General features: G+C 44.9%; 1 protein-coding gene across 4 annotated transcripts; it reads left to right on the top strand.

Annotated features, from left to right (window-relative positions):
* The first annotated feature begins 218 nt into the window (after nt 1–218).
* Nucleotides 219–25,510, top strand: LOC120018225 (clustered mitochondria protein homolog). 4 transcript variants are annotated; one of them, XM_038961300.1, is made up of 27 exons: nt 219–529; nt 6,032–6,222; nt 6,504–6,675; nt 6,883–7,026; nt 7,248–7,375; nt 7,973–8,127; nt 8,385–8,510; nt 8,743–8,890; nt 11,373–11,465; nt 11,717–12,151; nt 12,392–12,651; nt 12,801–13,333; nt 14,539–14,640; nt 14,739–14,839; nt 15,032–15,184; nt 15,408–15,470; nt 15,654–15,898; nt 16,046–16,130; nt 16,340–16,493; nt 19,512–19,651; nt 19,761–19,841; nt 19,954–20,079; nt 20,259–20,380; nt 20,520–20,613; nt 21,285–21,419; nt 23,879–23,952; nt 24,121–25,510. In XM_038961300.1, exons 1-27 carry the CDS (start codon nt 400–402, stop codon nt 24,260–24,262), a joined length of 4,332 nt encoding a protein of 1,443 aa, XP_038817228.1. In that variant the 5' UTR covers nt 219–399; the 3' UTR covers nt 24,263–25,510. The 4 variants fall into 4 exon arrangements, with proteins under 4 accessions (XP_038817228.1, XP_038817229.1, XP_038817227.1 ...); XM_038961301.1 differs by having other exon boundaries at nt 7,248–7,387; nt 12,801–13,249; XM_038961299.1 differs by having other exon boundaries at nt 7,248–7,387.

Genomic DNA, 25,510 nt, shown 5'->3' with positions numbered 1-25,510 from the left:
TAACCAAAGAATGATGTTATACAAAAAGTCTACATTTTCTAATTTCAGTAATACAGAACACCTGTCCAAAATAAAATCACAGTTTATCATTTTGTGATCCTAGATGTGCACCTGTTAAAAAAAAACCGGCACACTGCGCTTTCCGTAGCCAGACGTTTTGGGGGTGGGAACCAACGCAAAGGCAAAGGGGTCAGGAGGAGGAGAAACCACGTGTTTTCCATGTCCAGCTTTGACTGTCCTTCCTATGTAGACTTGTTTTTGTAAGATCGTACCCTCTGCATGTAACTGGCTAGCCCGTTAGCTAAGAAGAAGCATTTCACAGATTAACATAGCAATTTTGAGCAACAGATTTCTGTTGCCACCTTTAAGCTAACTAGCTGCCACACTGACTGCCAAATAATGGTGAGCAAGACGGATGACATCCAGGCGTCAGTACCCAACTGTAATGTTAACACAGTTGATCTTGCAGAAGGAGAGACGCCAGACCACCAAGAGACCAAGGCACCAAACAAGGATCCTTGTGCGTGTGGTAAGTAACTAGCTAACGTTACGTAGTTATCAAACTTGCTAGCAGAGACTAACTACCATGCAAAATGTTTAAGTTGCATCGTTATGCTAGCGGCGTCGGTTGCAAGTTATGAAATTGTGCACATAGCTAGTAACTAATTACCGCGTTAGCAAGCTAGCTGCACACATGTAGAGTTAATTCAAAGTAGTCATCTCATTTGTCAATGAGTTGATTAGTCTGCTAGCTAACTAGCTGAAAATGCAGTAATGGGCCTCAGTATTCAAACCAGTTTTCTATACAACCAAGATGTGTCAATTCAACAATGACAGCTTGCTTGAGCTGCTGTACTTGCTAGCTAGTAGTTGTGTTGGCTAAACTAACGTTAACATGTAGCTAAGTGGTTAGCTTAGGCTATATCAAGAGTTTAGCTAACAATCAAATGACTATTAGAATTATTTAGATAAGCTGTTCGACTAACTAGTTTCCTCACTAGCTGTATGCCAAACAAAGACACAACCATTGTAACACACAACCAGCTAGCTAGCTTCGAAATAGTTAGCCAAGCTTGTGGTGATGCTGACTCGTTGTAGAAAAATGGCTGATAGAAATGTGGTTATAGAGTAATATAAGTGTATCCACTATCTTAACAGTGTAGTGCGAGCACCTCACGTTCTGACGCACATGGGACCACAGCTGTTCTGTACCTGCATGAAAGAACGAATGGACTGAAGGTCACCTTCAGTGGAACTGCACATTTCAAGAAATAGAGGGGTTCTAATCGATGTGAAGTAATTTCACACGCCGTTTTCTATTAATATTAACGACTTTTTTCCAGTTAGTCCATCAAATGCATGCTATTTTTGTGAGCTAGTAATATCGAAGTGACTAGATCACCAATGTCCCCGTTAGTTGGCATGATACCTTCCCGATCCCCCCTCCCGTTCAGAATCGGAGAGGTTGGCTGTTCCTCGACCGGGAAGCGGAAGCTGACCCTTTGAGAAAAGTCATGGTGCATGCACGGAGAGAGAAGGTTATTCTTGAGACATTCTGAGTCATATAGCCGGTAAGTGTCGTTTAAACAAACCGATTTTCATGGCTTGCCACCGATCGCTTGCGTCATATATAAAGTATTGATGATCGAGACAGTCACATGACGCACTACTGGTATGGGTTTGGTGAATGTAAGGCCACTGTTGAAATTACACAACCTTATGCAGCCTTCACGACAATGCCACAGCTTTCGGTGTCACATTTGACAGGACCTTGAGTTGCATGCATAGACGCCTGTGTTGCCACGACTATAACGTTACACACAATATAGTTAGTTCAGCTGTCACACTTTGGATTGGCCTCATTGTCACAGTTATTGCGTGACAACTGTACTTGCATCTGTACAGATTGTTTCATTGATTGTAGGGACTCATTGTGTCACAGCCAGTGACTGTAATGTGTAATAACATGTCATTTGTATCAGAATACAACTCTTAATTCCAGGTATTTGTAGGTTATGTTATGTTTCATCAATTATTTGCATTTGCAGCAAATTATTTTGAGACATAAACAAAACGTTTGTGTACCAATCAGTATTTGTTGGAAGATGAGAAGCATCTTTTTAATGGCTAGCCTTCACCTAGACTAGAGCTTTGTATGTGCAGCACATGTACCATCATGCTTTCTTCTAGTGAATTTAAGTTCTTGTTTATGGACAAAGTGTTTGTCGATCATAGAGCTTTTGTATGTTGGCAACCTTTGTCAGCATTGACAAGATTCATTCACAACTCCATAGGTATTAAGTAATCATTACCAACAAAATCATTATTGACCCCTAAACCACTTCCCTATTATTGGCACTTCAAGATACATCACCTCCTTGATTAGCTTTCTATTACATTTCACCTCTCATTTAAGAGAAGCCTGCTGGACTAGACAAATGCCTTAGGCTGCATTTCAGCCTGTTGGTTAACTACCAAGACACTGAGCTGTGTATCCTGAAGTACTGACAGTGTTGTGACAGACAGCACATGGCAGACTGATGGGGTAGCATGGGTGAGAGAGGTGGAGGAGGTTGAGGGTAACAGGGGGTGAGGGGGTCTGTTGGTGATTGTAACCGAAGGAGCTTAAATGCTCCTTAAGGGTGAAGAGGTGACCTTTGTAGTCCTCAGGGCACTGTCCAGACTCTCCACACCCTCCCCTCTAGCCCCTTGTCATCTCTTGTAATGTTTTACTAACATCAGGCCTTCATAATCACAACCCAGAGGTATACTACAAGGTAGTATCAAATGAGTTAGCCAGCAAACTTTAATAAGCAACCTGAAATAACTGTTGATTTGCTTGTTCTTTAAAAAAAAATATATTAGACCATGTCCATTTCAAGCTTTTCTTTCTCAAAAATAAAAAGTTATTTCAGAATATTTAGGCAAGTTAACTCCTTGATCCTGCTTTGTAGTATACCCCGCAGGTCTGAGGTCTAAAACAACAACCCATTCTAAAACACATCAACATGCTTCAGACAGAGGAGTCATTTGACTGGTTATGAGACCTCCATGCAAAGATGTATGCATGACACTGCAGGAAAGCTTTTCCCTTCCTGCTCTATTTCAATCTATCAAAAGAAGGTTGCCATCTTGTGGTGTAATAAATCTATCTATGTTGGACAAAAAAAAAGACCTTGCTCTGTGCCCCCCCCTCCGCCAAAATGCTGTCTGTTTGGTTTCTTTTTGCCCTGGTCTGTAGGCCCATCATGTCAAGGTCTGCCATGTCAAGGGGATGGAGAATTAATTCATCTGTAGTCGAAGCAAGAACAGCACTCAGTCTGTGGTAAACCTTGAGCAAAGATATAACAGCTTACAACAGACAGGGCAGCATGGAGACTGGTGGCTAGCTCTCTGGATTAGTAGGCCTAGTGGTCTTTCACAATTTTGCTTGAATAAGGACGTTAGTAGTGATCAAGACATTCACACCTCGAGGAAATTGTGAAATGATTGTTGATCTCTTGTAGCCCACTTTCTATTATTTGCCTAATTGATCTCTTTCGTCTTCCTTTCCATACTATCAGGGACCTAACTCTTTGACCCACTGCCCTGAATGAGACTTATCTTGGCGTGAGGATAAGTTTGGTTACTGTGCAACCTGAGGATTGAGCTAAGATGCTAATGGTGGCACTGGATGGGGTGTGGAGGGGTTGTTTTGTCTAACTGGTTTAACTGAATGCTGGTCTGCTTGCAGTCCTTCTGCATCCCCTCCCCCTCAATGATTTACCTGTTCAGGAGGATCAGAGCTCCTTGCTTGTGTAATAATCAACATTTTTCCTCCATTTTGTCTGGTTAAGGTTGGTCTTGTGGTTGTATTTTTTATTTAACTAGACAAGTCAGTTAAGAACAAATTCTTATTTACAATGCCAGCCTGGGAACAGTGGGTTAACTGCCTTGTTCAGGGGCGGAATGACAGATTTTTACCATGTCATCTCGGATTCGATCTAGCAACCTTTCGGTTACTGGCCCAACACTCCAACCACTAGGCTACTTGTCGCCCCACTAGGCTACCTTAGCACTATTAAGATAAATATTTCTTATTGAAATAAGCAAAGCCTTCAGTTGGATAATCTGTATTTGTAGACCTAACTCACCCACCGAGGCCAGAATATGCATGCCAGTATGACAGAAGTACTGCAGCAGTTTGTGGATTCTGCTTTCCCTTCCCTCCATCTGCTGCCCTCTTCATCTGTGAATTGTGACCAACGGCATGAATCTCTCCTGTCTACACTACACACAGTGACATGAAGGCTCAACCTCCTTAAAAAACAAGTTTAGTTGGGCTAAATGTTTTGAGTAATGCAGAAGGTTGTGTAATATTGGACCCCATCCCCCACCCTTTCACCTCACCCCTAGTGCTCTGTTCTGTTGCTGTAGGGCCAAGTGGGTCTGTTTTGCAATTATTAGGCTACATGATTTTCATAGTGCTGTCTGGCACTTTGTACTCTTGGTTCTGACACTGTTGTAGTCTTGCCTTCTCAGTACAGATTGAATAGCATTGGCAGCAAGTATTCATACACACCATTATTTGAAGGCTCTTCCCCTACCTCTTCAATTCCACTTGAGAAACTTAAACTGTATACATTTTCATTAAATTGATGTGAGTCAAGTACCATGTTGAATTTTTGTGGGAGTTACAAAAATAGTCAAACTGAGCTGAAAAGTGAATCTTGAAGAAAGCAGAGGACCTTGAATGACCGAAGGGATTCCCGCTGTCTGTTTGTGAAAACTCTAAGAGAAATGCAATAGCTGGGGCATTGATGGAGGGAGGAAAGAATTAATGGAGAGATGAAGAGTGACTTGGATCAGGCCAGAAATAGGACACCTAAGGAGAGAGACAGACTAACTGATGTAAGTTATCAAATATGTCTGCTTCTACAACAGGGCAGGATGACCGGCCACTGTACCTGTTTCTAAAAACACAGTTGATCCCTTCACCTCCCTCCCTTCTGACCTACAGAAACATTATCCCTTGGCTCCTATCATATGTTCAAGTCTATTTTCCTTGTTCTTTTTTAGTAGTCTGTCTTCTCTTGCAGCATGGACCAGTTGTTGGCCAAGGCTGTTGTGTTTGGTATTCAGAGCGTGGTGAGTCTTTCTTTCTCACTCTTTCATTCCCTCCGCCCTCTCTCTCGCTCTCCCTCTTACTCTAGATTCCCCCAACCACCCCCTCTACGTGGTAACCCTGACACTGCGTTACCCTTGACGTTGAACAAGGGCGCGCCGGTTGCAGTTGTCTAGGAGAGAAAACAGCCCCTCCACACTGCAGGCCCCACTTGTTGTTATTTATGTATGTAGCCTTTCCTCTTGGCAACTCAACCCACACCATTCAAAATAGTACAATATTTTGTGGCACTTTTTTATTTTTTTATTTTTTAGCTCTGGTAAATGGGAAACACCACTGCGACACAGAGGTGTTTCCACAGTTACAATGCCTTGTGCCAGTGAGGGCACTTCAGAGGTCAAGGAGGTTGCACTCCTTCTGGAAGTGAAGATGTATACACACACACACCGAGGGGAGAATTTGTGTGGATGGCTCTATTTTCCTTTCACACTTTCCAGCATAGTTCCTCGTCAGTGACTTTGGGAGTCTGGTGCCCAATGTGGAGAAGGCCAAAAGCACCAAGCAAACAAACCACTAACTTTTGTGTTCTGTACAAGAGTCTGATGGTGAAGAACTCCAGGTTGAGAGAAGCAGACCAAGGTAACCTGTATATCTCTGCCTCACATGGCAAAGGCTGGAGATCTTGTTTTCAGTGCTAATTGGATCCTATTCTCTTTGGATCCTATAAGTCGCCGATTTAGCACTGTAGACTATGACCTTTTAGGAGTAATCTAATCTGACAACACGCACTACTTTGTTTGCTATCTGTAGGCTTATATCCTTATTAATTCAGTTATGTGTCACTCTGCCATGGCAATGCCCTCTCTACCCATCTGTCCAATCAGATGACAAGCTATGTTGAATGTATCTCCTTCTGTTCAATCACAGGGCACAGTGCAAGCACAGTGGTGATGAATGGGGGCAGGGCCCACTATCATTCGGAGGAGGAGTCCAAGCAGGATGGGGGTGGTGACATGGACGGTGGGGAGGATTCTAACGAACAGGAAGTGATTGTGATTCAGGATACAGGTTTCACCGTGAAAATCCAGGCACCCGGGACGGAGCCTTTTGACCTCCAGGTACAGTATATACTTAGACAGCCCAACAGCCGGTCCCAATTTGCCACTACCCCTTGACCCGCCTAATCCTTCAACGTCTGCTGATCTGTAAGGTGTAAGCAATATAGTGGATGGAAGCTCCACCAGCACACCGCTTATAACTATCCAGAGGCTTCAGATCTGCAAACATTGAAGGGTTAGGGCCAAGGTGGAGAGATGGGGACCAAATTGGGACTAGCTGTATGACCAAACTTTGTCAGTCTCTATTGCTATAAGATGTTAACCCCCGCCCGCTCCCCCAGGTTTCACCCCAGGAGATGGTGCAGGAGATCCACCAGGTGTTGATGGACCGTGAGGACACCTGTCATCGTACCTGTTTCTCCCTGCAGCTGGACGGCAACGTGCTGGATAACTTTGCTGAGCTCAAATCCATCGAGGGCCTGCAGGAGGGCTCCCTTCTCAAAGTAGTGGAAGGTAGGACTTGGTGATATGTTCTCAAGTCACCCACTAGCCCCTACCCCTAGACTTTATTGATGTTAAAGCCTAAAAATTGTATAGGTTTAAGATCAAAGGCAGAATCTCCTCCTAGTCCCCTTTCTAGAGAGTCTACAGTCCAGGAGACAGTCTGTAGATTGCATCGATAATAATGTAATGACTGTCCTTTCTGTTTCCTCACCCCAGAGCCCTACACAGTGCGCGAGGCCCGTATCCATGTGCGTCATATCAGAGACCTGCTGAAAAGCCTGGACCCATCTGATGCCTACAATGGAGTGGACTGCAACTCTCTCTCCTTCCTCAGTGTCTTCACCGACGGGGACCTAGGAGGTGTGTGTGCGTGCACACGTGTTTGCGTACCCAATTGTTTATTTGCGTGTTTGGGTGGGTCTGTTCAGCGACAATTGGGGTGAGAGAGATTTCAGTCAATATTCTGAGGTATCCAGCCACCTTTATCCTACAAATGTGTATGTCTGTGTCCTAGGCAGCAGGCTATAAAAGTCTTTGGTCTGGCTGCATTAGTCTGACCTGTGACCTTATCTCATCTGCAGACAGTGGTAAGCGGAAGAAGAAGGGCAGTGATCTGGAGCAGATAGACTGTACCCCTCCAGAACACATCCTACCTGGCAGCAAAGAACGCCCCCTGGTGCCCCTCCAGCCACAGAACAAGGACTGGAAGGTAATAATGACGGTAATTACGATGATTTTCACACTTTTATCTAAAGAGACTTACAGTTCATAGTGACACATTTCACATTTGCTGTAAAATTAAAACCCACAACCCTGGTGTTTCCAGCAAGCTAATTATGATCATTCTAATGCCGTCTCATTTACATAGATTCATGTGTGTCTCTGTGACATTATCTGACAGTTCAAAAAATGTGTTACATTCTTCAAGGAGTTTGTCCATTTGTATTTTACTGGCTTCAGCTCCAACCTTTGATCTGCTTGTAGGAGCCATTTTTATATAGCTCACAATGATTTTCTAGCTAAGTGCCAGACTTACTCAAGCCTGCCACTAGTACACTTTTTTATTCTAGAATAAGTAAACGTGGTTGTAGAATAAAGGGTAAGAATAGTTAAAAGTGAAGTGTGCACTCAACAAAACCAGCATACATCAGCTGGCTGGCTCGTACTAGATCCTGTACATCCTTAGCACCATAAAGTGCAGATGAAGTAATCAGTCTATGGCCCTTTTCCAATATCCACACTAGCACACCACAAGTCATAAGTCACATTCCAATGTCCATATCTGATTCCCCCTCTTGCTCTATAGCCCATGCAGTGCCTGAAGGTCCTGACTATGAGTGGCTGGAACCCCCCCCCTGGCAACAGGAAGATGCATGGTGATCTGATGTACCTGTATATGGTGACTGTTGAGGAGAGACACATCAGTATCACCGCCTCCACACGTGGCTTCTACCTCAACCAGTGAGTCCTGCTTTCCTTTTCTCCCGTTAGACTTACCGCATGCTGTTTTCACACTACTGCGCTGAGCCAAGCTGAGCTGGATTGTGTTGGCCTGATTACACATCCACCATTTGCTGGAACTGTACTGGAAAGTGTGAAAGGGAAAATATCAGAGCCAGCACAGTTTGGTTAGCTTTGGCAAGATTGTGTGACAAAGTCAACTGGTCAAGGCTGAGAGTTGACCATAATGAGAGATGACCATGGTGTTGTTGTTCCAGGTCGACCACCTACACCTTCAACCCCAAGCCAGCCAACCCCAGCTTCCTGAGCCACTCGTTGGTTGAGCTGCTGAGCCAGATTAGCCCTGCCTTCAAAAAGAACTTCACTGTCCTGCAGAAGACAAGGTAAGTGGGCTACGCTAACCACAATGCACTGAGCTATTTATTAGTTCTGTGTAATGTGGTGAAAACAAACTAAGCATACAATTATTAGTCATTATCAGAAATGTATATATTTTTTTAAGAGCTAAAAATATTAGCCAGACAGTAGTTGTTTTTCTTGATAATTCAGGTAAGCCTTATCTGAGAAATATTCCCACTGTGATACGTGGTTAATTTGGTTTCTGATTGACTGCAGGGTCCAGCGGCATCCGTTTGAAAGGATAGCCACACCCTTCCAGGTGTACAGTTGGACCGCCCCCCAGGTGGACCACACCATGGACTGTGTCAGAGCTGAGGACGCTTACACCTCCCGTCTAGGCTACGAGGAACACATACCTGGACAGGTACACACACCTCACTCCTAGGCTACGAGGAACACATACCAGGACAGGTACACACACCATACACCTCGCTCCTAGGCTATGAGGAACACATACCTGGACAGATTCACACACCATGCACCTCGCTCCTAGGCTACGAGGAACACATACCTGGACAGGTACACACACCATACACCTCGCACCTAGGCTACGAGGAACACATACCTGGACAGGTACACACACCATACACCTCGCTCCTAGGCTACGAGGAACACATACCTGGACAGATTCACACACCATGCACCTCGCTACGAGGAACACATACAGTGGGGCAAAAAAGTATTTAGTCAGCCACCAATTGTGCAAGTTCTCCCACTTAAAAAGATGAGAGAGGCCTGTAATTTTCATCATAGGTACACTTCAACTATGACATACAAAATGAGAAAAAAAATCCAGAAAATCACATTGTAGGATTTTTTATGAATTTATTTGCAAATTATGGTGGAAAATAAGTATTTGGTCACCTACAAACAAGCAAGATTTCTGGCTCTCACAGACCTGGAACTTCTTCTTTAAGAGGCTCCTCTGTCCTCCACTCGTTACCTGTATTAATGGCACCTGTTTGAACTTGTTATCAGTATAAAAGACACCTGTCCACAACCTCAAACAGTCACACTCCAAACTCCACTATGGCCAAGACCAAAGAGCTGTCAAAGGACACCAGAAACAAAATTGTAGACCTGCACCAGGCTGGGAAGACTGAATCTGCAATAGGTAAGCAGCTTGGTTTGAAGAAATCAACTGTGGGAGCAATTATTAGGAAATGGAAGACATATAAGACCACTGATAATCTCCCTCAATCTGGGGCTCCACGCAAGATCTCACCCCGTGGGGTCAAAATGATCACAAGAACGGTGAGCAAAAATCCCAGAACCACACGGGGGGACCTAGTGAATGACCTGCAGAGAGCTGGGACCAAAGTAACAAAGCCTACCATCAGTAACACACTACGCCGCCAGGGACTCAAATCCTGCAGTGCGAAACGTGTCCCCCTGCTTAAGCCAGTACATGTCCAGGCCCGTCTGAAGTTTGCTAGAGAGCATTTGGATGATCCAGAAGAAGATTGGGAGAATGTCATATGGTCAGATGAAACCAAAATAGAACTTTTTGGTAAACTCAACTCGTCGTGTTTGGAGGACAAAGAATGCTGTGTTGCATCCAAAGAACACCATACCTACTGTGAAGCATGGGGGTGGAAACATCATGCTTTGGGGCTGTTTTTCTGCAAAGGGACCAGGACGACTGATCCGTGTAAAGGAAAGAATGAATGGGGCCATGTATCGTGAGATTTTTTATTTTTTTATTTTTTTATAAATAAATGTATCCCATTTTCTCCCCAATTTTCGTGGTATCCAATCGCTAGTAATTACTATCTTGTCTCATCGCTACAACTCCCGTACGGGCTCGGGAGAGACGAAGGTCGAAAGCCATGCGTCCTCCGAAGCACAACCCAACCAAGCCGCACTGCTTCTTAACACAGCGCGCCTCCAACCCGGAAGCCAGCCGCACCAATGTGTCGGAGGAAACACCGTGTACCTGGCCCCCTTGGTTAGCGCGCACTGCGCCCGGCCCGCCACAGGAGTCGCTGGAGCGCGATGAGACAAGGATATCCCTACCGGCCAAACCCTCCCTAACCCGGACGACGCTATGCCAATTGTGCGTCGCCCCACGGACCTCCCGGTCGCGGCCGGCTGCGACAGAGCCTGGGCGCGAACCCAGAGACTCTGGTGGCGCAGTTAGCACTGCGATGCAGTGCCCTAGACCACTGCGCCACCCGGGAGGCGTATCGTGAGATTTTGAGTGAAAACCTCCTTCCATCAGCAAGGGCATTGAAGATGAAACGTGGCTGGGTCTTTCAGCATGACAATGATCCCATACACACCGCCCGGGCAACGAAGGAGTGGCTTCGTAAGAAGCATTTCAAGGTCCTGGAGTGCCTTAGCCAGTCTCCAGATCTCAACCCCATAGAAAATCTTTGGAGGGAGTTGAAAGTCCGTGTTGCCCAGCAACAGCCCCAAAACATCACTGCTCTAGAGGAGATCTGCATGGAGGAATGGGCCAAAATACCAGCAACAGTGTGTGAAAACCTTGTGAAGACTTACAGAAAACGTTTGACCTCTGTCATTGCCAACAAAGGGTATATAACAAAGTATTGAGAAACTTTTGTTATTGACCAAATACTTATTTTCCACCATAATTTGCAAATAAATTAATAAAAAATCCTATAATGTGATTTTCTGGAGAAAAAAAATCTCATTTTGTCTGTCATAGTTGTCAAAGTGTACCTATGATGAAAATTACAGGCCTCTCATCTTTTTAAGTGGGAGAACTTGCACAATTGGTGGCTGACTAAATACTTTTTTGCCCCACTACCTGGACAGGTACACACACCAAAAATAGTCTTTTTTAGAGTCAGTGTAACATGGGGTCTCTGTTATTTATTCAGACGCGAGACTGGAATGAGGAGTTGCAGACGACCAGAGAGCTGTCCCGGAAGAACCTGCCTGAACGCCTGCTGAGAGAGAGGGCCATCTTCAAGGTGAGCCAGCCTACAGCAGCAGTTAAAGCCCAACTCCTTTCCCCTCTTCTCTCCTGCACTCTTTCATGCTTATTTGCTTTCTCCAGTGAGCCTCGGTCATCGACTCTCTCTTGAAACACCCTCCTTTTATCCTACAGTCCGTTTCTCTGTTTACGTCTATATCCTCTAGTGTGCACAGACTACTTTTCTTTCCATCCTCTACATCCTTACGCATTCACTCTCTGACTCTCCTCCCCTCTCCCTCTCTCCAGGTCCACAGTGACTTTGCGGCTGCTGCCACTCGCGGTTCCATGGCGGTGATCGACGGCAACGTGATGGCCATCAATCCTGGTGAGGAGACGCGTATGCAGATGTTTATCTGGAACAACATCTTTTTCTCTCTGGGCTTCGACGTCCGCGACCACTACCGTGAGCTGGGCGGAGACGCTGCCGCGCACGCTGCACCCACCAATGACCTCAACGGTGTCCGGGCTTATGGGGCCGTAGACGTGGAGGGGCTGTACACCCTGGGGACAGTGGTGGTGGATTATCGTGGTTACCGTGTCACGGCCCAGTCGATCATCCCTGGCATTCTGGAGAGAGAGCAGGAGCAGAGCGTTATCTACGGGTCTATCGACTTTGGGAAGACAGTGGTGTCTCATGGGAAGTACCTGGAGCTTCTGGAGAGGACCAGTCGACCACTCAAGGTGAGGAAGAGGATATGATAATGCCAGTTTCATGGTTTATTTTTAAGTTTGGTAATTGTTTGGGATTAATGTTTTTGTTAATACAGAGTAAGCAAACTTCAATATCTTTTGTAGAACAGTTTTTGTTGTCACTGCACCGGCCTACAGATGTTTAACGTATATTGACTGCCGTGCCTCTAACCTGCCATACTGTGGTTATCACATTCTCTCTGTCATAATGACTGACTCTCCCACCCCCAGGTCCAGAGACACAATGTGCTGAATGAGAAGGATGAGTCCGTGGAGCTGTGTTCCTCTGTTGAGTGTAAGGGCATAATTGGCAACGATGGACGCCACTACATCCTGGACCTTCTGAGGACTTTCCCCCCCGACCTGAACTTCCTGCCTGTGGAAGGGGAGGAGCTTTCCCCTGAGAGTGTGAGGCATGGTTTCCCCCGCCAGCACCGCCACCGTCTGGCCTGCCTCCGACAGGAGCTCATTGAGGCCTTCGTCGAGCACAGGTACTGTAGGGTGCCCTGGGTATGTCCCTCGAGGGTCATTTGATGTTCCCTTTAGTGTATGATTGTGTCTGCACATTTGAACGTTCACGTAACTGAATGGATGTCCTACTCCCTCAGGGATAATAAAGATTCTGTAATCTACTCCTCAGATACCTCCTCTTCATGAAAATGGCAGCACTCCAGCTGATGCAGCAGAAAGCTAACAAGGAGAGCAAGATGGCCACCCTGACAGAGAATAGCAGCCCCGAGGCAGCCGTTCCAGCGCTGCCCTCCACGGAGAACCCTGATGCTTCAGCCAAGTCCTCAGAAACTTCCACAGAAACCCTCACTGACGGCAAGTCAGACGCAGTCCAGATAGAGACCACCTCCACCTCTGATGCCCCTCAGCCAGCAGCAACAGAAGCCACCACCATAGGAGCAGCCCCCAAGGCAGAACAAACAACAGAAACGGACAGTCCCTCTGCTGCAGCAACAACCATTAATGCCTCCCAGGCAACCCCTACAGAGGATAATGTGGTTCCCACGGTGACCACCAATGGGCCATTGGTGCCCGTTGCCACAGCGATTCAGAATGGGGAGTGCGAGAGCCCTCTGGAGGGTAAGGCTGAGGATAGTATCCCGGGCTTAGCCCAGGCCAAAGAGCTGGCTGAGTCCTTAGCTGCGGAAGATGGATCCGGTATCGGTACGTCCAAACCATTGCAGGGTAGAGAAAGACTGGGGATATCCAGTCGGTGGAGAAATGCTTTTAAAGAAGAGGTCTGTTTATTTGCTCCATAGACTTGCATTTAGAACGGTGTGTGTGTGTGTGAGAGTTGTTAGCAGTTGACGTTATTCTTCAATAACACAGACCTCAAAACAAATCGGAGACAAAAATAGATTGATTTGAGAAGAATCATAGATGTTTTGCTGGGAGGTAGATGTTCAGTCTCCCCTGTCCTTAGTTTTTCTCCACAGAACAAAGAAACAGGATGTCATTTATAACCCCCCCACCCTAGCCTGGGGTTGACCAATCAGAAGTCCTTGCAGTACAACTGGGCCAGTGGCCAAATAACAAGTATCCTGCTCCAGACTCAATGAACAGACCAATGAAAACGTGGCACATGTAGCTCTGAGTTCAGGACTGACATTCCACAGATTCTAAACAGCTGTTGAACTGAAAGCCAACTATTTCCATTGACGATTCCCTATTGACCATTAGTACTCTATTTAGTTTTTAGTACTCTCGTCCTCTCATCCTCTGCGTTGTGTATTTATCTTCAAAATATTATTGTACTCCCCCTTAGACCATTTTAAAGAGTGTATGTGTGGTTTTTCATCAGTATCTGAGAGCGTTTATCCATAGTATCGCTAAGAAGACTTCTTAATGCTGGTGTCTTAGTTGCATCTCTCCACCTGGCTAGGTGTCCCTGTCCTGTTCTTAGCCTCCTATGGGGTGAGCATGGACCCCAGTAAAATCACTAACAGTGTGAGATATAGCAATCCAATAACCACATATCTGTCAAGTTTATTTCTCATTGGCTGGTGTGACAATTAATCAAATGGTTTGAAGCTCCAGAAAGAAGGAAATAATCCCTGGTTGTATGTGATCATTGCATGTGTGTGGGATGGCAGGAGTTGGCCTCTGGCCCTACTGCCTGCTTGACAATAGCTCTAATGACAATGTGTTTTAGATGTTTTTTTAACTAAGATCTGCAACAGTGTGTTGGTGGGGATTTTCAACTTTTTCAATGCATGTAGGCATTGGACAAAAGATGATAGTGGTGCTTTTGGGGAACTTACCCCATATGATTTTGATTTGAGTTGCCCAGCTAACTTGTTATATTCATAAAACACCCCTCTCCTCCTCCCCTGATCTCACCAACCCCACCCTGACCTGTCTCCATCAAGACCCTAAAAGCCGTGAGGTTGTCCTCAACGCCTGCAAGGCCGTGGGTTCCATCAGCAACACCTCCTTCGACATCCGCTTCAACCCAGACATCTTTTCTCCAGGTAGGATGATGGTAAATGTAGTGCTTTTAGGAGAGGTTTTGTGTGGCAGCTGGCTCTGCTGTACAGTACTCATTTCCCCCCCCATGTCTTTCCCCCAGGAGTGCGTTTCCCTGAGGACAGTGTGGATGACATTCAGAAACAGAAGCAGCTGTTGAAGGATGCTGCAGCCTTCCTGGTGTCCTGTCAGATCCCCTCTCTGGTAAGTTTCAGGGCAGCAACATAGTACCACGCACAAGCAGTCATTACCTTAACTATATTACAACCTATTTACTTACATCACTGTATCACTAGCCTTTGTCTTTCTAGCTATTTGTGGGTTGGTGTTTCCTTGGTTATTTGTTCTTGTGTGTGTGTGGTAATTTATTTTACTTATGTGTGTCTTTTCCTCCAGGTGAAGGACTGTCTGGACCACAGTGCTCTGCCTATGGATGGAGCCACACTGACTGAGGCTCTGCACCAGAGGGGCATCAATGTGCGTTACCTAGGCAACGTGCTGGAGTTTGTGGACAAGACCCCAGCCAAGGCACAGCTGGAGCACTTCTATGTAAGCCTAAACCCCTGACCTCCATACGCTCTTGAGGACTGACTAGGGAGAAATATAATGAAGGGCAATGATAGCATTATTAGCATAATGATAACCTTCTAGACTGTTCTGTTTCTACTGCATACATATTGCAGGACAGGGTGCAGGACAATGCATAAAGATTCATCTGCATTAAGCTTGTTTTGTTTTTTTCTGACGGTTTTGTATCTCTTCTGTTCTGAAGAGAATAGGTATCAGCGAGTTGATCACCAGATGTGCGAAACATATCTTCAAGACATACCTCCAGGTGATTGCTATTTTTAAGCAATGATTGTTAAATAATTATGATGTACTTAGGATGACACAGATCTTTGTACTTTTGCACCACGAAAATGAGTATCCCTACTTGCTTATCATAGAAGGTATTTATTTGTCTCCCTAAGAAATTGATTAAATATGAGAACAATAGACTATGTACTCCATCTCCCAGGGTGTGGAGTTGTCGGCCCTCTCAGCCGCTGTCAGCCACTTCCTCAACTGCTTCCTGTCCTCCTTCCCTGATGCCGTGGCACACCTGCCTGCCGACGAGCTCGTGTCGCGCCGCAAGAACCGTAAACGCCGTAACCGAGTCCCGGGGGGAGGGGACAACACGGCGTGGGCCAGCCTGACACCCAGTGAGCTGTGGAAGAACATAGTCTCTGAGGCCCAGAGCTACTACAACTTCACCCTGCACTGGTGGGTGGGAATTAGGATTGATGTTTGCACAATAGTAGGCTTGACGTTAGCACACTATTCTGGCAGCTACCATGTCGGCCTGCACTGGTGAGTGTGCTTGGGTTAAAGTTGGCGTAGGTTTTCCTAAAAACATGCATCTTTCTACAGTGAGAATGCTGACCAGGTAGTGGAGAAATACGCCCTTCAGAAGATCACCCTGCTCAGAGAAATCTCCATCAAAGCTGGCATCCAGGTAACTCCCATCAATCCCTATTTAGACTAGGTGTGATTTTCAACATATTGTATACATTTATTAAATACCTTCAGATCTACAGAAATGCCTAGGGAGTAGGTGCCAGGGGTCAAATTGTAATTCAGAATGTGTATTTTAATGATGTCATGTTTTTAACCCTCTCCCTCCTAACAATCTTCCTGTGTCTCCTGCCTCCCTGCGTTTTCTAGATCCTGATAAAGGAGTATAACTTTGACAGTCGCCACAAGCCTGCCTTCACAGAGGAGGACATCCTTAACATCTTCCCTGTGGTGAAGCACGTCAACCCCAAGGCATCCGATGCCTTTCACTTCTTCCAGAGTGGACAGGCCAAGGTCCAGCAAGGTGAGGCTAGCATGAGGCTACTAGACCTCAATCAGCATGGCCCGGAACGGCATGGATGCTCCTAGTGCTTGAGACATACAGTACTACTCACACTAATAATGCAGTACTTAAAATAAATAATGGCTTGTAGGCTATGTGTGGAAGCCAGGAGATGCTAAATGTGTTTATGTAAATTAACAGTCAATTACCGTGAGACCGACAGTTATTTGCTTGACAAATCACCAGCTGACGAAATGACGTGACCGCCACAGCCCTAGGAGGACCCATTCTGATCCTGCCCAGCAGGACTGGTATCCACCTCACCTTGCTGGACCTTGGCTTGTCCGCATGTACTTGTATTTATTTATTTTAGACAGGTCTAAAGAAGCATCATATGAAGAAAATGTAGTCTATTTCAGAAGATGTTAGGTCCTGATGTGTCCTGATGTCCTGATGTGGCTATGCCAAATGGCTGTGGGCTACACTAGTTTATGTAGCAGACAAGATTTGCTTATAAGTCCGTGGCATTATTTTATAGTATGAAGAATATAATTGAACATAGCTGAATAAAACATAAATATTTTCTCCAAATGATTTGAGGGAGTGTGCACATGCACTATTGTGTTGGGCAGTTAAATAGGTACTCCTATATGCTTTATTTAGAGTTATTAATGTAACTTTAGTTGTTCTACAAACGTTGGGCTATATGTTTAGATGTTTAATACATTGTAAGGCTGCATGATGAGACTAATGATGATTTGAAAAAAGTAGCTTGAAAGGCATTAGCTCTGCTTTTGCACAGGCTTTACTCTCAATAGTCTCTCATTCACAGTTTGACAAGCACTTGGTAATGCCTCGAATTTCATGTCGACATCCCCTTTGTGGCCGTAATGCACCCTAAAACAATCCATGCATTTTGCGGCCCGGAGTGCTGCGTTGTTCCCTCGGGTCTCCGAGTGTGCTGTGCAATCCGAAGCGCCTCTCCATCACATGATCGGGTCTTTCTCACAGGCTATAAGTTAAGACCGACACATCGGGGATGCAACTGCGTTCGTCCTTATCTAATTCCGAGGTGCATATTGAAGATATTGGAAGAACTGTCCACATTTACTTTTCATCAGACAACAAGATGACTAGGCCTAACGAACAGCAACTATCACCCATAGTACAAAAGTTGACCTTTTCTGTGCAATAAATAAATATTACATACATAGTCTGGGACAGTTGTGGGATGCGATAGATTCCAAATTTAATACAAGCAACAAACACTTTTTTATGCAATGTGGCTGACGCCACAGATCAGAAAATGTAGCTTAAAATAAACTATTAGGCTATTTCTTCATTATAAGCACAGCATTGCGCACATGGTAGTAGGCTATAAGCGTGAATTTTTCCATTAACGGAAAACACCATTAGCAAAAGATACCGCAAATGCAATTATGCAAATAATGCTTTTATTATAAAGGTGCTTTTATATGGTGACAATTATCTTCTCCAAATTTGAAACTCACACGCTGCTTATGTATGCCAGTTAGATCTACACCCCTTGTAAAGTGGATTAATGTGCTTAATTTTAGTTATTTGGCCAATTTAGTTGTGATACAAACCTTATTAAAATTGTAGGCCTATGTTTTAGGCAAATTTTAGGCCTATGGTTTAGGTGTGCGACTGATTTGAAATTTGCAAAAAAGGGCATTGTTTCTTATGCTGGGCATCATTCACAAGTGATAGGCTAATATTGTCACCCATCAGACTTTTTTTTATTTAATATTGTCTTTACATATACTAAATAATATGTGTGAAATTTGTTTTGATTTAGAATGGACCATTATCGGGGGCCTCCCAAGTGGCGCAGTGGTCTAAGGCTGTGCCACTAGAGATTCTGGGTTCGAGTCCAGGCTCTGTTGCAGCCGGCTGCGACCGGGAGACCCATGGGGCGGCACACAATTGGCCCAGCGTCGTCCGGATTAGGGGGGGGGTTGGCCGGCAGGGATGTCCTTGTCCCATCGCACGCACTAGCGACTCCTGTGGCGGGCCGGGCGCAGTGCACGCTGACATGGTTGCCAGGTGTACGGTGTTTCCTCCGACACATTGGTGTGGCTGGCTTCCAGGTTAAGTGCGCATTGTGTCAAGAAGCATTCGACCTTCGCGGCTCTCGACCTTCGCCTCTCCCGGGTCCGTACGGGATTTGCAGTGACAAGACTGTAACTACCAATTGGATACCATAAAATTGGGGAGAAAAAAAAAAAGAAAAAAAAAGAATGGACTATTATCATAAACCTGTCTCTAAACAGGGGCAGCGGGAAATAATACATGTAATCTATGCACTTATATAGCGAATGTAGGACGCTTTACCTGTGGTTCATTTTCATGCCAGCCAGGTAGGCTGTACTCCTGTTGTAAAGATAAGCAATGTGCTTAATATTAGGAAAGTTGAGAAATAAATATAGTAGGCCTAGCCTTTTCGAAAGCTGAGGGGATCCTCCTCTTTTTATTAGCAGCCATCACTGTTTTCTCAGTCAATTTCATAGCCTATAGAAATGTTGCCAACATGAGCTCATGGGCTCTCATGAAGTGTTTGATTAGATTTTTGAATACATTAGCATTGATGGTAGAGTGATTAGGGGACAATAGAGTGCTGAATACCAGGCAGTTAGCATGTTTGGTAGGCTACTAATGACCAGCAGCAGCATCAGAGCTTGGAGAAGCCTAATTATCGTGACTAAATGGTCATGTGGAATTTGACTGCCGTCATGACTCGTGACCGCCGGTGTGACGGTAATACGGTCACCGCAACAGCCCTAGGTCCTCCTAGTGCTAAACAGATATGCACATGAAGCTCTACTCACACATGCAACACACACACGAAGGCTGAGAAATGTTTCCTTCCTCCCCATACAAACCATGCAGAAGCCTTACTACATTCATTCAACAATGCAACTTACCTTAGTGTCCTCTCTGAACCCGTTCACATGACTTTCTTTTGCGTTGTACAACAGTTGTGGAAGCCTGGGTTTTTAACAAGGTCTCTGTCTGCAGGTTACCTTAAGGAGGGCTGTGAGTTGATCAACGAGGCTTTGAACCTGTTCAACAACGTGTACGGGGCCATGCACGTGGAGATCTGTGCCTGCCTGCGTCTGCTGGCTCGCCTTAACTACATCATGGGAGACCACCATGAGGTGTGCTGCTCTAGGCATGATACACACACTTATATTCCTCTCACACATGAAAACAAATGGCCACAGCAATTCCAGTGATAGTCCTGACTTTCGTCTTCTCTGTCCATAGGCTCTCAGTAACCAACAGAAGGCTGTCTTGATGAGTGAGAGGGTGCTGGGCGTCGAGCACCCCAACACTATCCAGGAATATGTATGTATCCATGAAAATGACTATTTTTTGAAAATAGTTTGTTTCGTCATAAAAAAAAATCTCTGTCCATGTTAGCTGTTTTTAAGTGCCTCTGGTTGCTTTCTCTCCCCAGATGCACTTGGCTCTGTACTGCTTTGCCAACGGTCAGCTGTCCACTGCCCTGAAGCTGCTGTATCGTGCCCGCTACCTCATGCTGATGGTGTGTGGGGAGGACCACCCTGAGATGGCGCTGCTAGACGTGAGTGGACCACAGTATTTAATTTATTTTCTTTTGATTGAAACCATCCTGTAAGTGGACGTGTCACCACATTAACTCTGAAGTTATGTACCAATTTTGTGGAAGCCTTTGAGGTGTGTTTGTGTGTGACCTTTATCAAATCACCCATCCTCCCTGTGGTCCCGGATCTCCTCCTATAGAGTAACATTGGCCTGGTGCTGCATGGAGTAATGGAGTACGACCTGTCTCTGAGGTTCCTGGAGAACGCCTTGGCCATCAACTCCAAATACCACGGACCCCGCTCCCTCAAAGTAGCCCTCAGGTAAGGACAAGGGAGAGTTATTCCTTGAGTGACTGAACATAATTTTCAGTATATTAACTGATTTCCTGTTCTAAACTCTAGTTTGTGTTTATCTTCAGTTGATTTAATGCAATTATTATTATTTTTTATTAATCTGCAGTCATCATCTGGTTGCGAGGGTTTACGAGAGCAAGGCGGAGTTCCGCTCTGCGCTCCAGCACGAAAAGGAGGGCTACACCATCTACAAAAACCAGGTAAGACATACAGCTACAGTACACAAAGCTCTACACGTCCTCTCCTCAGAAGTGGCTTAAGAACATTTGCTGAAATAAGAATATGTGCTAGATAGCCTCCCGAGGGGCGCTGCGGTCTAAGGCACTGCATCGCAGTGTTTGAGGTGTCACTACTGTTCCGGGTTTGATCTCAGGCTGTGTCACAACTGGCCGTGACCGGTAGACCCATGAGGCGGCACACAATTGGGCCAGTGTCGTCCGGGTTAGGGGAGGGTTTGGCCGGCCAGGATTTCCTTGTCCCATCGCGCTCTAGCGACTCATTGTGGCGGGCCTGCAAGCTGACTTTGGTCGCCAGCTGAACGGTGTTTCCTCCGACACATTGATGCGACTGGCTTCCGGGTTAAATGAGCAGTGTGTCAAGAAGCAGGGTCGTGTTTCGGCTTGGCAGGGTCGTGTTTCGGAGGATGCGTGGCTCTCGACCTTCGCCTCTGCCTAGTCTGTAGGGGAGTTGCAGCGATGGGACAAGACTGTGTAATTACCAATTGGATATCACGAAAAAGCGGTAAAAAGTACCAAAAAAATTACAAAAAAGTGGAATATGTGCTAGATTACCAACAACTGATATTAGTTGAGAGGTCTCAATCTATTTTTAAGCTTTCTTTCTCACTTTCTTCCCCTATGTCACCTCTCAGGTGGGAGAGGCCCACGAGAAGACTAAAGAGAGCTCAGAGTACCTGAAGTACCTCACACAGCAGGCTGTGGCTTTGCAGAGAACCATGAACGAGATCTACAAGAACGGCTCCAACGCCAGCATCATGCCACTCAAGGCACGTGGCTTAGGGTGTAGCTATGGTTTCATATTGGTTTTTATCCCGAAGACAAAATCAAAGGGCCTTGTATTGTACCCAGATGATAGCGTAGTCTACAGACCAATGTTCCCTCTAAACTGCGCGCACAGTAGCCCGAAACTGCCACCCAAAAATATCAGCCCACAGAGAGAAGAATGAGATTGAAGTTCACTCAACTTTCTAGAGAGTGGTCACCAACCGGGCGATCGACTGGTTAATCTCGAAGGCATTCCTACTCGATTGCCAAATATTTCTGTAAAAAACCCAACCATAAATCCTTGTGTTCCTATTTTATTTTTTGGCTCGGGCTGTTGGCGGTAGGTGCACCCGATTCAGCTGACCTGCGTGCTGGGTAAGCGAACTGTTGCCATTTTTAACCATTTCCTGTGTCTGTACCTTCAAACTGCTTTCTGGCCAATTGGATGGCTCAGATACTGTCTGCAGTAATTGAGCAGGCATAAAACAAAGCTACAGCGAAGTTGATACTGTGAGATTTCAAAACGTTTTAAAACCATGACTAGTGAGAGACTGTCAATGAATACAGCAAAGAGCTGCTGTTTTTATGAGTGAGGGTAAGTTCTTACTCAGCACTGTCAACACTTTTATACGCCATAAAATGCGCCTTCCTATTTCCACTCAGCGCTACAAAAAGCAGTGCAGCAGTACTGAATGAGTAGGAAACTGTATCTATAGGCTTGCGTTGTTATTATTAGCGGCTTGGGTCTTTTAATATCGAGGAATATTTCACTTTCTCTGTTCATGAGTAACAACATGAATTTGTGCATGAGGCAGAACTAATGCGGCGCGACTCGAGTTTCGCCATCAGCTGGAAGACAGTGTCCCTTTTTGGTCAGTGTCAGTGGAGGAAAGGGAGAGTGAAGGGATGTTGAGAGGGGGACCCTCATTCTCCTCTCTTCCCTCCGCTGAGACTGACCATCAGATGCAAGCACCATCAGCCCAGTAAAATAAAAATGATTTAAATGTATGCTCACTCAGCGGTGCCTCACAAGTAATACAGCAATGGATCTATTACCGGTGTGATCATATAGCCTACCTCAAATGTTGAAATATAATTTATAAAAATGGCCTGAACAACAATGCATTGGCAGGGCAATTCAAGCAAAGCCAATATGCGGTGATAATATATTGGGTTTATAGCTTACTGCACAAACCTCATTGTTTCAGTACTGTTTTTAATTGGTTTATGTTGCATAGGCTTACGTTTTTTAAGACATGTTAGAAACAATTCTGAGCAGGAGATCTTGGCTTGCGCTTTGACTCAGAAAGTGATCTTGACTCAGAAAAGGTTGGTGACCAATGTTCTAGAGTTTCCCCGTTAACACTATCAACGTTTCCCTTTACTGTGGCAATTGTGATCGAATCAACACAATATTAGCCAATTTCAATGCAACATACTGAAACAAAACAAACTATGCAAGAGATTGTTGTAGGCAGAATGTATCGGAGTATGATTCCATTTCATTGACACACTACTCAGCCCGTACTCTACACAGACCCGTGCGGCATAATCAATCAGACCATTGCCATATATGGATCTGTGCCACTTACTTTGCACTGGACTGTATTTACAGCATGAGTGGTTGTGAGTAGATGCGCTTGTTTTGTGATCAAAGCGAGAGCTGCATTTTTTTCATGTCCTCTTCTTGTTAGTGAGTTATTAGCCCAGTTATAGATGATTTGTAGTCAGCAATAGGGGAATCATTGCTTCCTACAAGAGCACAAAACGTGTACATTTCTAGACCTCTTTGAAAAGCAAGTCAGGTAAATAGCTTATTTTTTTATCTTAAAGGGGCAGTGTTGTATTTTGAGGCAGGCTTGAATAAACTAAGTAGCCAATAGACAGAGGGTAGCATAGTTTGTCTGATTCTCTGTAATAATGGCATGGCAATAATAATACATTTTTATTCTATAAAGTGGTTTCTTGGGTCAAACAACACAACAACCATTTTCAGTCACCTCCTTGTCTGAAGGGCAAGTGGATAAACAGGGTAATGTCAAGCCCTGCATGTTTATTTCAAAAGGCTCAAGGACTGTAGGCCTACATTGAACACCACACATTGGCTTCTACTGTAGGCTGAAGGATAGAACAGCTATTTCCATGTTAAAATGTTATGGGATGCATTTTCTCCATTGTTTTTGATGGTAGGCCACTCTGGTAGGTCTACATTATGATCAAATAGCCACAGTAGCCTACATGGCTACTGTTAAAACTGTAACTTAAAGTGGGTACAGCCTCAGTGTTCACAGTAAACGCGTGCTGAAAGTTGCACAGAATGTTCACAACGTTCAAGTTTGCTCAATGCCTAAAATAATTTGAGGGACCATTGCTACAGACACAAGTATCTTTTCAAATGTATTGTTGGTGTTAGTTTCATAGAATAGTGTGTGATTTTGTTGTTTTCTGACACTTTTTCCAGTTCACAGCACCCAGTATGGCCAGTGTTCTGGAACAACTCAATATTATCAACGGCATCATCTTTATACCACTCAGGTAAAGTGAAGTAGTACATTTGTTTTCTTTTTTTGACAGTTTTAATTGAAAATGGAAACGTGCCAGGACCCAGTACTGACCCCTGTGGAATTCCATCCACTCTTAAAAAATATAAATGTCTGGGCTCAACATTAACCCCTGTGGTATCCCATCCCATTCCCTCTGCAGCCAAAAGGACTTGGAGAACCTGAAGGCGGAGGTTCAGCGGCGGCAGCAGCTTCAGGAGTCAGGAAAAAGCTTGGAGGAACTCACTGTGGATGGTCCACTAGAGCTGGAGGACAAAATGCCCATGGATGTTAATGTTGATTAATGTCAAACCCTCCACACCACACTACTTTCTACAAGGAAACAGATGTGATGCAACAGCCATCTCCTTGAATGAGCATGTGGACCTGAGAACTGAGCTGTCTAAAAATTAACAATGAAAACAAGAAGGGTGAAGGGTTGTTAGGGGCAGTCAAAGAGAAACATCTATGTATACAGTAGGTAGAGTGTTTTATAAGAGGAGCTTCAAGGAGTAACAGAGCAAGAGTTACAGTATATACAGGGGTAGGAGAATTTAATAAAAAAGAGAATATAGAATCCATGTTCAATCTGAAAGCCCGTAGCCTTGAGCTTTGGTAAAGAAACAGAAGGAGTAAGTGTGTGTGTGGCTGTGTGTGAAAGCGACCAAGGACGACCATGACATTGTATTACCAGAGCCTTATCCACTGTTCATCCCACTCCACATCAACCAACTGTTCCCTTTACCCTCTTCAACTTTTAGCCGAAGGATCACGGTTTACCCCTGCAACACCTCCAATACTCCTAAGAGAGCCACCGAGGCGACTAGGGCTTCTGGTTTCACCATGGCCCCAAGTTGCCTCGAAATAACAACTGACACCCTGTCCCAAAACTCAGGGGATAATTATTATATTTTTTTTTACTGTGAACTAGATCAGACTAAGAAACAGTAATTAAAATTAACAGTGAATTCTGTTGGGCTACAGATTGGAAGTTCTCTTCTCGTGCGTTTAGTATTGTTAAACCTCACCTCCAGGCATCCATTTACTCGCTAGTGTTCCCTACGGTCAGTCAAACTATTTGTATTTCTATTTATCCCAGGTGGGTGGCTGCTGTGTCCTTTGGTTCTATCACAGCAATGAAACAGTGTGCTCTCAACCAATCTTTTAGAATGATTTGTTACACCTTTTTTCTGTAAAAATGTATCTTTTTGTAAAATCAAAATGAAAGGGGGAGAAGAGATTTTTAGGTTTGTCAATTATCCATTATTTGAAAGATAGAATCATTGATTTCTGCAACAGCTAAGAGCTTTGAAGCACGAGGCTAAACTCACCCACTGTTTTGGTCCCGTACCTACCACACACTAACAGCGTGACACGAACCTATGCACATGCGCTGATACTGTGTTGGCGCGAAGTCTTGGATCTCGCTTATCGCATTATCTGTGGTGCTGCTCGTGGCAACGTCATTTCACGGAGTCTACCTTTAAGCCATATCTGTTTTTATAGAAAATATGAGTGGAAATATGTATAAATAAATCTGTCTTGGGGGTTTA

This window comes from Salvelinus namaycush, chromosome 23 (assembly GCF_016432855.1).
Source record: "Salvelinus namaycush isolate Seneca chromosome 23, SaNama_1.0, whole genome shotgun sequence".
Lineage (NCBI taxonomy): Eukaryota > Metazoa > Chordata > Actinopteri > Salmoniformes > Salmonidae > Salvelinus > Salvelinus namaycush.
Note: the sequence above shows the minus strand (reverse complement) of the source record. Positions and strands in the feature narration are given on the sequence as shown.